The 15,387-nt window shown below is 39.1% G+C and overlaps 1 protein-coding gene across 4 annotated transcripts; it reads right to left on the bottom strand.

The window, feature by feature from the left end:
• Nucleotides 1–654: 654 nt before the first annotated feature.
• On the bottom strand, nt 655–14,846 carry sbno1 (strawberry notch homolog 1 (Drosophila)). Of its 4 annotated transcripts, none has more exons than XM_034123518.1 (33): nt 14,510–14,846; nt 12,021–12,140; nt 11,831–11,929; nt 11,484–11,711; nt 11,242–11,377; nt 10,629–10,729; nt 10,436–10,538; nt 10,019–10,179; nt 9,713–9,846; nt 9,509–9,599; nt 9,234–9,395; nt 8,967–9,102; nt 8,746–8,851; nt 8,462–8,615; nt 8,181–8,363; nt 7,636–7,733; nt 7,398–7,549; nt 7,071–7,274; nt 6,810–6,980; nt 6,553–6,722; nt 6,332–6,463; nt 6,010–6,145; nt 5,766–5,878; nt 5,592–5,663; nt 5,409–5,508; nt 5,188–5,262; nt 4,917–5,063; nt 4,583–4,677; nt 4,399–4,485; nt 4,082–4,219; nt 3,912–3,988; nt 3,378–3,571; nt 655–3,288 (listed from the first exon to the last, which is right to left on the bottom strand). In XM_034123518.1, exons 2-33 carry the CDS (start codon nt 12,138–12,140, stop codon nt 3,146–3,148), a joined length of 4,218 nt encoding a protein of 1,405 aa, XP_033979409.1. In that variant the 5' UTR covers nt 14,510–14,846; the 3' UTR covers nt 655–3,145. The 4 variants fall into 4 exon arrangements, with proteins under 4 accessions (XP_033979409.1, XP_033979410.1, XP_033979407.1 ...); XM_034123519.1 differs by lacking the exon at nt 14,510–14,846 and adding an exon at nt 14,236–14,299; XM_034123516.1 differs by lacking the exon at nt 14,510–14,846 and adding an exon at nt 13,084–13,107.
• Nucleotides 14,847–15,387: the final 541 nt, after the last annotated feature.

The following is a 15,387-nucleotide window of genomic DNA, read 5'->3' as shown; positions in this document are numbered from 1 at the left end:
AATAAATCTGTCGTAAAATATCTCCAATTTACACTGTTTGTGTATTTCTAACACAAACTATTTGAATTTTAGGTGGCTGTTTGCAAGTGTTGTTCCCCATTGATCATGCTGCTTGTTGTTCATACACTAATATGATTAGGTCTGATATTCATAATAATTTGTCTTTAAGATAATTATAATGTATTTACTTACAATTAAATAATGTATTGGATCATCAAAATTAAATACAAAAGTAAAACGATTAATTGTGCAAAATTGCCTTTTTCAGATTTACATATATATTATATATAATTGATGTATTTATAAGTTCATCACCTTAATGTTGTAACAGGTCATGGTGAAGCTAATTGAATTATTTTACATTCTGCTAGGTGATATAATCTATAATTATACATAATTTTGTTGTTGATTATCTTTGTATTTATCTAAATCTGCAGTGTAAAAAACAAATGTAGTGCTTTAAAAAGTACCGATTTCCTAGAGGATGAAATGAGAATAATGATCTATAGGTAGCATACATATAAGTGAAAATGTGCTTGTTTTCGATTATCCCAAATCATAAAACACTTCTATAACCATAATGAATCCCAAGCTTCTATATTTGCCTTTTGGATCCCAATATAATTACATTAAATAATCAGCAGTACTACAAAGTAGAAGTATACCAAGCTTTATTGAGCATCACACTCATTCATGTACAGGTCATGTTGAATTTTGTACAACTCTGTTACTAGTGCAACTCGTGCAATGATGAAAGGAGAGAAAATAAAAAGTTCAAGTGTTTCAACTTTAAAAAAGGAAGCATTCTGCCATTACGGCATCAAAAACTATGTTACAGAGTCAGCAGCCCGTGTATATAACATCTCAGAAAGACAAAATAAAACTATTTGTTGGCTTATATATGATAATTATTCAAGTTATAATACTTCCAATTCGAGATAAGACCTTTTCAAGTCTCTCCCATTTTTGTCGGTCGGGACTCTGTGTCTATCCTTTTATAAAGTGTACAAAATGCAAATTGGTATGATACAAAGACTTCTTCCTTACCATTACACTTGTTTCTAAATGCTTCCATTGTGAAAAGAGAGTACACAGTTAATAACATTAACTAATGTGCATGTTAACGATGTGTCTGAGCACACGGTGATAGAAAACACATCCGTTTTGTATAATTATCAGCATTTAGGACAGTTTGTGTATCCAGACTTGTCGGTTTTTTTCCAGTGCAGATTTAACAAAATGTAATATAGGACTGAGGCAAAATAGGAGGGTTACTTTTCAACAGAAGCAATCATCCTTTCCTTAATAGCACAGCTTCAGAGGATTCAGACAGAAACATGTACTGAGAAAAGGAGCTGTAAATACAGCCAACCACAGAGCAACGTTACAGAGTAGCGGTGGAGCACTGTGAGTGAAGGTCATGCATTTCAGATTCTTCATTAAAGATGTTTCTTTGTTAGTTTTAGTTTTTTCAAAGAGGGCCTATGTACGCGTTTAAACCCTGAGCAGAATTCTTTAGAAAAAGGAACAAAATAAATATTACATCTGAGGCAGAGCACTTGATATTCTTCGTCAAGGACTTCACATTGCTCACAATTCCTCAGCTGCTTTACTGTATGCAATTGTTGCTGTTAACATGTTTCCTGTCATTTGAATGAGTTAGTACAGCAAGGTATTACTGACATCACACCATTGTTTTCCCTCAGACATTAGGCAAGGCAAAGACCAAAGGTGGTTTTAACCTGCAACACAAACTACAAATAAAAGTTTTTAACAGACTGGGGAGAAGGGAGAACAAATGATTTACTGCTTAAATAGAACAGCAGTTATTTCTCCTATTCAACATGTATACGCAGTATATAAACATTCAATAAATGGTTTGCAACATGTAGTTGTAAGCAGATATGCATTTAAACACTACTTTCAATATTTTAACTCCTCCTGTGGGCATCCATTACTGATGACTGCTGTATAAACAGAAAATGAATGGGACAAAGTTCCTATAATATGAAGCATGTCTTTAAAAGGACACATTAAAAAAATCCTTATATCTGCTTATCAATACAATTTGGTGTGTTGTAAACTATTAACAAACTGTCTGAATTCTGCTTATAAATGCTAAATTGAAAAAAGGGGAATACACTGTGTTGATAGCAGCTATCCAAAAAGAAAGCCCGGTTTGCTGATAACACAAACGTGACTCATTCCTCGAACAGAAAAACAGAGTCTCAATATTATCTTTGGGAATCATTTCTCTCGCCTTCATGCTCTATAAAAAGAAACCAACAGAGCAGCTGACACTAAAATAAGTCTTTTGCAAATCAAAGTCTGACGTGTTAGTGCTTTGTAGAGGTGCTTGACTGATGAAACTATATGCAAGGATACAAAGACATATTTGAAAAACGCCAGGCTGTAATGGATACCGATAATCAGAAAACTACCTGCAGATATAAGGCTTCCTGTTTTTAGCTGGAATAATGTCCTACACCCCTTCTTTTTTTTTTTTTAAACTACAGACTAATTATTTCTCTGGATTAGTGCTGAAGGATGTCTGAGGAGCGATAAACAGTTTTAATAATATATTAAAATGGGATTGTAGTTTAGCTTTAAATGGCCTTTTGAATGAAAGTCTGAAGCCCTCAGACTTTCAAAGACATAGTGTTCTTTGTCTCATCCACCTTTGGTCTGAACCAAGAAGAAAGTCTTTGCTTCACATCAGGTAGTGCAGGCTGACCAGCTTAAAGCATGTGTAGGAGAGGATAACTCAACAGCCACAGGCCAACATGCCCTCTAAACTTCTACGCTGTCTTTATCAATATATCACAAATCTTTTCACTCTGAATGTCAGAGGACAAAACATCACCCGTCAAAATCTCTCAAGGTGAACACAGGAGTCTCTGGAGAACTAGAAAAGAAAAGAAAAAAAAACCTGAAATCTTTTCTCTGTACAACCACTGCTTTACATCTGAGAATCACCACAGCTTGGTGCGACACCCCGGACCCTCAGAGAAAGGGGTGGGGGTGTCTGTACAGGACAAGGGGCAGCGGTCCTGGAGCCTGCAGTGCAGAGATAGAGGCTCATCAGTCAGACCCCTTCAGAGAGGGATGTGAACTTGAGACGGGATTTAACGCGGTCCTCCCTAAACTATGTGTTGGGGGCCTGGCTGAGACTTTGGGGGTGGAGCTGCTGCCGTTTCTGCAGCTCCTGCACGGCGAGCTGCTGGCTCTGGTCCGATGTAGAGAGCTTGTTGATTAATGCATTCACGCAGTTCACTGGAATGATCAGTCCTGTAAAAGAAAGAGTTGATAATGAACTATGAGCTTATTATTTTCCCTTTGAACTATTCCTTTAAAATCAAAACGGCATTTCAACTTACCGACTATCCTCTGTCCATCTTCTGTTCTGAGGCGGACAATCTGCACCTTCACATTGGTTCCACTGAGCGGGGTGAGCACTTCCTCCAGCTCGTTCCACACACTGAGCACTGAGCCACACAGAACGTAGTACGTCCGACACCGGAGTCCAACTTCACACAGAAGACCCACTGAGGCTTTCTTACAGTTACCCCGCCTTTAAGAAGAAACAGACCATTTATAGGTTGAATGATCAAAGCTGTTTATATTCTATGTTTTCATTCTGTTCTACAAATCCCATCACAAGACAAAAACCAGCAACTCTTTTTGTCTTCCCCAGCTGGTTTATCTATGAAATATTGTCACAAATATCTAGTTGTTTGCTGGTGACTGTAGTTTTGATCAAACATTAGAAACATCAGTAGAAATATTGCATTTGGTGGAGATTCATTTTCAGCAAGGGAATTATCCAGCTTTGGGCTCCAGTAGCTGGACAGAGTTAAACATATAGAATATGATCAGACCTGACCTTTAATAGAGATCTAAAGTGCACATACCAAAATGCATGAGAGCAGATCTTTGCTGACGACAGGTACTGGTCCATCCAGTGCTGCTTGGCGTCATCTGACATAACCTAAAGAGGAACAAGCACATTTCATGATTAAGCACATAAAGCAATAGGGATTATTTTTTTCATATTAAAATTTGAATACAAACAATGTTTCACCTTTTTAAACTTTTTCTTGATGTCTGCGTACGTCTCCAGTTTGACCTGTCTGCCGGTGTTCGGCCTGTAAACCAAGAAGAGCCTCTTCTTGGGGTTCACCTCTTTGACCAGTATGGCTGTTTTCTTGTTGTTCCTCATCTGATAACGACATAAAACAAAAACATTTAAAAACAGTGGAACTCCAAGAAATTACTAAATGTAGGATCCATTCATTCGATAAGTCCAAAGTCATATCAGCTTTAACTAGAAAGTCATATTAACCAACAGCGCTTGTGGAAATGAGGCATATGTGAGAATATTTCTCAAGCTTCCCGTACCTGAACATAGAAGCCATCATCCCCTCCATTCTGATCCGCCCAGACATGCGTGGCTTCCTCCCAGGACATCCCCCTCTCCACACTCACCTGGGAAAAAATATATAAAGTCAGGGTATGTTACTGCAATCTAACTATATCCTAAAGAGCGCAAAGAGTTCATATAGAGATTTATTTATAAACTTACGTTGTACAGCTCTACATGTCCTGCTGTGGTGTATCCTGGAGTTAAGAATTTCTTGCAGTCTACCTTCTTCACCTTCTCATCACCATTGCCCAGATCTAATATGAGAAAAGGAAGAACATTTCTTTTTGTATTAACGTCTGATACCTTTCAGAAACAATGTGGTACTGAAATAGTGAAATTCAAGGCAGAAAGATCGGTATTACTCAAGTGATTTCGTCACAGAGGAAAGCACTTTAAATGATTTTAACATATTAAAAATGCTTTCTGTCCCAGTTTTACTTCTGTATTTGTGACAGCGGTTTAATGTGAAAATGAAGAGTGATCGCCATCTTACCGAGAATGCCCATGTCATATCTGCCACTCTTCTTGGCTTCCTGAATAACTGCGGCCAGTGTGTCAGAAAAGTATTGGAACAGGGCATTCTGCTGCTGGACCTCCATGCCCAAAATACGGTTCAGGAACTTCCCCATGTTGTTGTAATCTGTAGCAAAGGATATGCATTACATTTATGTGAAAATGTCCACAAAACTGTCCAAGCGTTGCACTTCATATTACACAATATAAAACTGTTGAAATGTCATTTATGTGAACAATTATGAAATCACCTTTGTCCAGTATCATTGCGCCAAATCGTTCGTCCAAGTTTATGATGCCCACACCTATTAATCCGATTTGAATTTCTACAGGAGGAAATTACTGTTATTGACGACAATAGATCAAAAAATCTAAAAAGGTAGATAGTTACAGAACAGTTTTACAAAACAAAGTTGGTTAGGAATGTTTCGACTGAAAGGGAAATACGTTCATTGCAATTAACTCAAATTACCTTTGAAGAAATCTCCTCTAAAAGTACTTGGTGGAGGAACTAATGGAGAATCAAGCTTCACGATGGACTTCATCACAATCTCCAAAGCATTTCGGCCATACTGTAGCAAAGACAAACATGAGTGAGTTACAGCCAAATACAAACAACAACAAAAGTTCTGAGAAAAAGGCTTTATGTGCCTACTTTGTTGTCAAAATTAAACCGGCTGAGATCTCGGGTTTCTGTTGCTCTTCTGTCTCCGTGAGTGAGAGCACCCTGTTACAAAGATTGAACAAATACAGTTAATATTTCATGTAAATGTAACACTTCCTTGAATTAGATGTAATGATCTTTATTATTCATTCAATTAGTCCTTACCAGGCTTTCTAGTCTTTTGGCAACGATGGATGCAAATCTCTGCTCTCCTGCCAGCTCCGAGATAAGGAAGACATATTCTGGAGCCGTGACCTGGTTTGACCTGTGAGTTCTCCCTGTGTCCAAACAACACATTTGTACAATGAGATAATGGTATTCCAAACTGGCCCTGGTACAGAAGGACACATTTTGAATAACTGGCACTCATTTTGGTTGTGCCTTCACAGTGAGGTATATCTCTACTGACCGAACTGCTGTATGGCTCTGTCTGCGCTCCACGGCAGCTCCAGCGTCATGTGGACTCTCCGCCGCTGGTTCTTCACTCGGCGATCGGCCTGCAGGGATATACCAGAGCTGGCAGCTTCCGAGATGATGGCTATGTTCTGGTTGAAAAGAAAGACAATAAACATGACTTTCCATGTACAAATGTGGAATGAGCAGCTGTTATTCTTTCAGTGTCAAAAGTTTTTAGATCAACCACAAGCAAATTAAATCACTAGGTTGACGGTCATAAGTTCTAATATTTTCCTCAAGTTAATATTGCACATTACAACAACTGTTGCCTTTACCTTCTCTCCATCCATGAACCTTTGCTTCTCGGTGAGATTGAGGATTTCCACCGGGACATCCAACTCAGAGCGGGATTCATATGTGATGGTGCCGTCGTCATTGCTGACCACGCGACCTTTTCGGCCAGTCATCTGTAGCACAGTTAAAGAGACCGTCAAGCGATGTAAGACACAAATCAAATGACACACCTTTTTTTAAACAAAAGGAATAGAAACATTACCTCAGCTACGTTCTCGGGTCCTCCCAGTTCATCTATGAGCTCATCCAGGGTGTTGGGAGGCAGATCCTCAGCTAGCTCATCAAGTTGTTCCAACAGATCTCTCTTCATTTTCTGGGCATTGTCCACTGCGTCTTCACTTGTTAGGCAGCTATCCTGACTCTCTGCCTTGACTAAAGAACAGATACAAAGGCATTTATTAACCACAATGCTGCACCTGAGTCTTGTTATCCTGCTTTGCCATGTGGTATTCTGCTTACCAATGGCAGGCGCGCTGGGGGGAGCAACATGGGCGGTGAAAGCGGGCCTGGTGGACCCCAACCCGGAGGCTAACAAGGCACTTTGAATGCAGTCAGGATCAACACTCTTCCTTCTCTTTTTCTTCTTCTTCTCCTTTCCTTTCTTTGGTTCTTTTCTGATCAGCCATGGATCTATAACAAAGCAAGGAATAAATGTTTCCCGTTAGCACTGAATAGGTTATCAGAAAAAGAAGGTTTCACAATTCCCATCAGGAGTCTCACCATCTTCATCGTCGTCATCAGACTCGTCTCTGAATGGGTTGAAATCATCGTCTTCGTCCCCCGAGCTAACAGATTTGAAGCTGTCGTCACTCTCTTTACCAGACTCTCTGTCCGACTCCTCCGACTGGCTCTCGTCCGAGCTGGTACCAGACAAACCACCGTGCTTGCGAGGCTTCTTTTTCGGCTGCTTTTTGACATCTGAACCTGGAGAAATAATCAGAGGCATCATAAATGATCGATTCAGAAGAGTCAGGTCACAAGGAATCTTTAAGACAAAGCCATCTGTGATTTCATGAAGTCTTAGGAGAAGTTTGAGCTTTTTCTTACCTTTCCTTTTTTTGCCCTTCTGTTCTGGTTGTGCTGCAGGCTCAATGGGTGAGGGGGTCTTCTTAGCTGAGAGGTCGATACCTAGCAGAGTGTAAAGCTTCTGTCTGTCAGGAGCTGGAAAGTGCTTCTCAACCAGGGACTGCAGCACACCTCTACAAGAAAAAAACAATTCTTTATAGTTACAGACATATATTATTTGCCTTGTTTTGGAGAAATCTTATCTTTAGTCTGTCCGTACTTTGCAGTCGACACAAAGTCATTGAGCTCTCCTCCTCCTTCCTCCAAGGCCTCAAGTGTTCTGGCTTCTCCAGTGGACTGAAGGCCGATCACCACGCACTGCAGAGGGAATGTATATCATGTTAAAGCAGGCAGCACAACAAAAACAGACAAAAAATGGTCTTGCAAAGCATTCATCTCTTGTTTTTCAGTTTTGACCTGAGAACCATAGGTTCAATCTAAATGTTTAAGTTATATTTTCCTTAACTTGATAACTTTATCATGTTTCTATTTTTTATTTAACTTGGTAATAAACATTTGAGCCTTCATAACATCAGGAAGCAGGGCTCAGAATGGCTGCTAATATGCCTGAGATTGCAGTTCAATTTGTAAGTTTAATAATGAACAGTCAATTGTCAGAAGTGTGTCCAGGTCTTTTTTATTTATTAATCCAATTCATTGTTATTAAGTGTTCATGTAGTTAATCAAATAAACTTCAACCTAACCAATGATTTGGAGACTTGTCAGCCCAATCAAGTTCAGTTTATATTTAAAGTTTAGTCTCACCTTTCCATTTGCAACCTCCTCTCGAGCGAGCTGCACCACTCGGCGGACTTTGGAGGCGATGCAGAGGTATTTGAAGAACCTCTGGTGAGCAGACCAGAACTGGCCCCACATTGACTTCTTCATGCGCTGCTCTGCATCCATCAGGTTCGCTGCCGCCTGGAACTTCTCTCGGGCAAGCACCCACTAGGAGAAACATAGATCAAGTTGTAAACGGCAAGGACATCAAATAAATCACAGCAATGTGACAAATGTGTTTGTTGTACTTATTCGTTGTTGCTTACCAGCTTGACAGATTTGTTGTACATCTTGATGTATTGCGGAGTCAGGGGAACCTCCTCGATCTTAAAGGTCACTCCTGTAAAACTCAACTGCCTTGCAATGTACATCCCCCTCAGTTTCATGTCCATGGCTACTATTTCCATGGCGCCAACACCTCTAAAATGAAAAAGAAAAAATGTGTAACATGCATGTTAGCACATTTTGCACTCACCAGCATTCAAGCCCATGGCAGGGAAGGGAACATGTTTGGTTATTTCACATAAAAAAAAGAGAAGAGGAAATGTACCTGCGCTCAACTGCTTGGATAAAGTTGTTAAATTCTCTGAAAGGTGTTTTTAGTCCCCAGATGCCCAGACGATTCATATAGGCCATATTCCTGGGTTCAGAGGCACCTAATGAGAAGAAATATATTGTCAGAATGTACAGCGTTTGTACAGGTTTCCCAACTCCACTTGAGTTTACACTGCCAACCCTTTCAAAGAGATAAATACATGTGATTCTACCAACCTGTAGCACTTGCATACACAACACGAGCCTTGGGGAGTTTGTTCTGCAGTTCCAACACTGCAAGACCAGTTTTTGTAGGTTTCGATGATCCAACTGGACATACATTTTTGGCTTTGTGACACTCGTCATACACAATCTTAAGACATTTTGTTAAGGAAAGTAATGATATAAATCACTTTGCTCCAGCTTAGTTGATTCCATTTTAAAACTCATGAAAAGGACAAAGTTACATCTATGGTACCAACTGATGGCTAATGGAAAGGATACAACTCCGTCAAAGTCCTCCCCACACCAGTGGAGAAGCTGTTGAAATCTGGTCTTGTATTTCCCTCCCGATTGGCTCTCTCCGATCAAGGAGGAGTAGGTGGCGAATATCACACCTTTCTTCACACTGCCATTGTGTTTTGAGGTGATTTTTCCATATTTGAACTGGAAATATGAAGCATGTAATTGAGTCACACTTCGTCGTTATAAGTCATGGACACACTTTTCCTTACATTGTTCAACACCATTTTCATATATGCATCATAAAATGATCTTACCTTGTTCAATGAATGAACAGAGATGTTTTTGGCTCCTATGTCCTTTAAATCCCTTTCCGCATCATACTTCAAGTCGTTAGAGACACTGAACCTGAACAAAAGAGGAGAATAGTAATGAAGAGGTAATTCTGTTGACAGATCATTTATTTTAAAAGGCTAATCGTTTTAAGAGCTAAATATAATGCAAAGGATTGGGATATTTACCAAAGTGATCTCTTTCTGCCTAAAAGGTAATTCTCATAGATGATGCCTGCAACGGTCCGGCCTTTCCCCACACCTGCTCCATCTCCGATCAAATATGCAGCTCGATCACCGCAGGGGAGGAATGTCTCGTGTTGCTGTGGTACACAGGGACAAGGAATTAATCATTATAACTCCAAAACTTTGCCTTTCAAAGGCTTCTTTCAATGTTGTGTCTTCTGTCAAAGTAAAAAGTATCATAAAGCTTTACTGCATTGATGAAAATCATCATAGTTTATATAACCTATAAAATTAACAACCTGAGCTTACCTGAGCAGCATATGTTATTGCCTCCAGCTGCAGTGCAGACAGGCAGCCACGATCAATGACTTCTTCTGAGATGGACAGTCTGTACCACACATCTGGAGGGTTGACACTGGACAGGGAGCTGGTCTCCACCACAGGATCCGGATGCCGCAGGCCAATCTTTACTGAATTGACAAACCCATGATTCAGTGGAAGAGTAAATCACAATAGCAGTTTGTATTTTGTTATTAGATTGTGCGCCACCAGCCAGGTTGATACTGCAGTTACATCTCACTGCAACATATACTTGGAGTAATCCCGACTTGCCATTTAAAAAAGTTCTTAGTGTGGAATAGAGGGTTTTGGCTAGACTAGATTAGGAAACAAAGTATTCTGTAGTATAATACTGCCATTGTAGTTCAACACAACAGTTATACTTACATTTCATTGGCATGTACTCTGCATAAGTCTCTACAACACCCAACTCGTCCTCCTCTTCCTCCTCAGGCTCATCCTCCTCCTTCATCCCTGGGATTTTCTGTATCCATAGATTGACATAACAATAATGTTAACACCATATCAACACATTAGGCAACATTTCTCAGCCTTTTTAAATCAATATTATAATAGTTACCATTGAATGTGAGAAGGGCTGCATTTTAACATCTTCATTCATCCAGATCCTGGGAGAATCTTTACCAAATACTTCTTTCTTGATCCCATTGATCATTTCAGCTGAAACACCAACAGAGAAAACAATTCAAGTACTGACAAGTTTTTTCTTCTTCTAATATTACAATTTGGATGAACAGAAATTGAATTGGCTCGTGTTGCAGAGAACTATCATGTGTTTTAAGCATAAAACACTGAACATCACATTGTTCAGGATTGCGCAATGTGAGTTTCGTGCCCTCCTTTGTGTAACGCAATAGTTCAAATCTATATTCTACCCGTTTCATCATTTTCAGACCAAACGATCAACATATAATAACATTATATAATGAAAGTAACAGTGAGTTGCAGCCATAGTGTATTTCTTTCCAAATAAAACTTTGAAATTCTCAAAAATAATGTTACAATAACAAAATGTGGATGGAGGAGGGCATAAAGGATCATGAAGAGTTAAAATAAGGTCAGAGATGTCACACAAACAATTATTTAAAACAACTGATGCAATTTCTTATTAATTTTGAATGGGTTAAAACACAAATCTATTTGTACATATAAATAACATAACAATAATTGACCTGTTGAGGTTGCCGTTGCTACTGGTGGAGCGATGTTAGATGGAGGCTTCAGTCTCATGAGCTCCATCAAACTGTTCCCTTTAAGACCAGTGCTCCTCACATTGCCAGTTCGGAGGAGGTCTTTCAGCTGAATTTGCTACAACAACAAAAGAAATGTATATAAAATCAGAATAATCAAATGAAATGCATTTCTCTAAGCTGTTGTGGCCTTGGGATGGTATCCATGGTTTCCACAAACGTACCTGATCTCTGTTAGAAGGCACTACTGTCGGCGCTGAAGAAGGAGTACTTGTAGAGGATAGGGTTGAAGTTCCCCGCAAAGCTGAATTACTAACATGGACCACTTTGGTGACAGTTATGGTATGTTTGATGGGATTTGTTACTGATTGTTTGGTCACAGCAGCTCCTAGTGACGGCAACTGATTCAGCTGATTTAAGACAAACGTGGTGGTTGATGGCTGAGGTTTGTGCTGTTGAAGACATTGAGCAGAGAGAATAAATGACTTTAATACATACAACAAAACATCAGCTGCAACTTAACATTTTCCTAAATAATTAATTAAGGGAGGTTGTTAATGTGTAATCTCACCCTGATAGTAACAATCGGTACTGGAACTGGAGGATTATTTCGAAAAACATCCATCGACTCTGTCCCCATACCACCCTCCAGGGCACTGATGGAGATAGACTGGAAGAGGAGCAAAAATCAGAACATTAACATATAGCTTTGATAACATTAAGAAAACTATTATCTTCCATTCGAACAAAGACCAACTTACTTGCTGGGTTGTGGAGGGCTGTGCAACATCCTGAGGATCAACATCAAAAAAGCCAAAATCATTTGGACAAATGCCACTCTCACTCAGGGCAGCGAGGAGTAAATCCTGTCCAGGATCCATCTGCAGGACAAGAATACATCTATTAATAACAATGATAAAATGATAAAAAAGACGATGTTATTAATTAGCGGATTAAATCACTACACAAAACAATTACATTGTACATGTACACTGTATTTATAGAAAGATTGTCAAACATGTGCAAGCTATAGCTTCTTAAACTGTGAAAAGTTACAGCCACAACACAGACTCTATGCATTACATTAATGCACAACGATATCGGTTTTCTTCTTTTTATTACTGCCGATTTTTATTCCACATTTTATTCTATTGCAATGTAAATACTGTTATATTTTTCTAGTTCTCTACCTGTGTTTTTAATACTTGTTTTACTTGTATGTATGCACCACCACACCAAGTCAAATTCCTCGTACTTGTAAACCTACCTGGTAATAAACCCGTTTCTGATTCTGGTTATTGCATGTGATGAAGAATAATTCCGTTGTTAAAAAAATCTCATGCGAATTGTCTTCTACCAAACTCTAACATTTTCACAACATAATGCATGCACACCGCAACACTAGCGAGTTGTAAAAAGCACAAACGCATTTCTTTCTACTGACTATATGCAAATCGAAGAGTCATTGTGTATTAAAAGGGAGTGGTGTGTGTAAATAAAACAATGGAAAAGACAAATATAAAGAATACATGTCTATCTGCCCAAGAGGTTACCAGATGAGGCTAACAACTACAAGCATATCATCAAACTAATACATAGTTTAAACTCTATGTAGGATAGCCATAAGGGAAGCAATGCAACTGATCATGCCTACAAAAAGAAAAACAAAACAGAAATGTGACCCTCAAAAAACACATGAACTAAAAATACCAAAAGGGATATTAGGACCCACATGTGTGGTACACGCATGAGATGAAACACTGAGTGCGATTTAAAATTCAATGCCCAGTTTCCCAAAGAAAAACTAAGATGTCATATGTTTACCTTCAGCATTAAAAGACCAAACGTGTATAGTGTACCTATAACACACGGTATTTCAATCCAACGTAAGCATCATAATACACCTATTTAAAACGTTCACCTCGCCGTATATCGTCCTGCAGCGCACGCCGATAATGATATTAAAAACGTAACACTGAATCGAGATACCTAAATTCACTCCAAATCCAGACAAACTATGTAGAGGAAGGAGATTTGGCCATATCTAACAGCAGCGTCTGCACACCAGGTCAGACTTATTCCAAAGTGACCCAAAACAAGACACGTGTTTGCAATGCCGTGCTTTAGTGCCTACAACTTCCTGGTCCCTCTGACTCTAACGCCCCCGACCTCCTAGCTGGCTCCGCAGGTTGCTAATTTTAATAAAAGCAGGCACATATGATGTATGATGGGACCAGGCTTTTTGAACGCTGATGTATTTCAACAAACTTATTTGGAACCAGCTAACCTTTGCCTTACAAGCTGTCATACCAGCTAGCTTGTTAAACTAGCCTGGGTAAAGCAGGGTGACACGGCTAAACTGTGCTAACAGAGAGCTAACGTACTAAGACAGTTTCACATTCATTTCATAGACACAACAGTGAGGACAAACACCTTAATGCCCAACAACAAACTACAATTTTAAGAAAGCTTTGTGTCATTAACGGTCATCACGGAGACACACACATGTCAGTTAGCTTTTAACGTTATCCACACTGAGACCCATTACTAATATTGTGCATTTAATACCTGGTATTTAGTCGTGGTTTTGGGTTACATAATAAGCGGTTGACATTAAAACGCAACAAGTTCATAAGATAAAACTGAATTTACCCCAAGGGGAAATGGTTGTTCCACAGTTGAAATACAACGTGGGGAAAGTATAACTACACAGTGAACTTGAGCTATTTTCATTATGTGTGCATTTAATGTCAAATAGAAGTGTATGTTTTAATCGTTATGTTATAATAACTCAATACACATATTTGTCAAGTAGAAGTAGACAGTAAATGGTGGAATACAGAATAAACAGGTTGAAGGTAAGGTGCAATCCAAAGCTAGCTTGTTTTCGCTAACATGATACGTTGCTGATAAAATAACACTAGCCAGCTTATATAGCACTAACAATAGGTGATCAAAACAGCGTCTAAACCTTACATTTTAGTGTGTCCTTCCTCAACCTTATCCCCATACAGAGACAGGGTTCGGCGGCGAGGTTCAGCTATCAGCCCCCTAGCATTGTTGTGATGTTGTGCTCAGTGTCATTGCTGTCGCTAAGCTAACATTAGCAACGAGGAGTAAACGTACACCTTAAAATTGAAATATATAATACTTTCTGTAAACGTACTACCAAGCCCCAACACATTTGTGTTTATAATAACCGGGGCTTAAGTGTTAAAACTAACAAATCCCCAGGCTGAAATCAACTTACTTGACAGTTCAAGAGCTGCTCTCTCTCGCCGCTCCGGTTCGGCAGTTTGTTGTCCTCTTCGCTCCGCCGCTCTCACGCCATCTTTTTTTATAAAACGCTCAGCCGCATGCTGGTCACGTGACGCGAAGGCCCGTTTTCGCAGTCAAACTTCTCGCCCACCGTCGGTAAAAATGGATCTCTGGAAAGCCGCGGGACGTCCTTTTGACACAATAAACCGATAAAAGCGAGTAAGTTAGCATTTCTGAAACGTTAGCACAAACGACAAACATAGCAGAGTCAGCGAGCTAATGCAACATCACGTGACCACGCGAGATCTTCGTAGGAAGTGACGATATTTTTTTTTTTCTTCTTCGCTGTTCTCTTCCTTTTTATTTTTCCATCCTCTGCTTATTTTTATTTTACTGAGTTCTCTTTAAACATCCATGCTTATTTCCCTCCAGCAATATTCAACTTGTATTATCTGCATCTTCATCTTATATTTTTTTGTGACCAATTGTGTATTTGTTTACCTCCCCCTCCCCTTTTGGATCATGATGACAATTACACATAACATGCAAATAATCACTTAAATACGCAACACAACCAAAGACAGACGAGAAATTAAAAAAATACAAATAGCACATTTTATTCCACAATATTCATGTCCCAAAAGCATCCACAAACCCAATTAAAACACTAAAATAGAAGCAATTTAAGCACTAAAATGATTCACAACAATAATGATAAAAAACATGTATTTATTATAACATTCAGTGGTGGATGAAGTACTCACAACTTATACTTAAGTAAAATTAATAATACAATACTGTAAAAATACTCTGTTACAAGTAAAAGTCCTGAATTCAAAATCTTACTCAAGTAAAAGTACCAAAGTATTA

Source organism: Trematomus bernacchii, unplaced genomic scaffold (assembly GCF_902827165.1).
Source record: "Trematomus bernacchii unplaced genomic scaffold, fTreBer1.1, whole genome shotgun sequence".
NCBI classification, from domain to species: domain Eukaryota; kingdom Metazoa; phylum Chordata; class Actinopteri; order Perciformes; family Nototheniidae; genus Trematomus; species Trematomus bernacchii.
The sequence above is the reverse complement of the archived record's forward strand: the minus strand, read 5'-3'. Positions and strand labels throughout refer to the sequence as shown.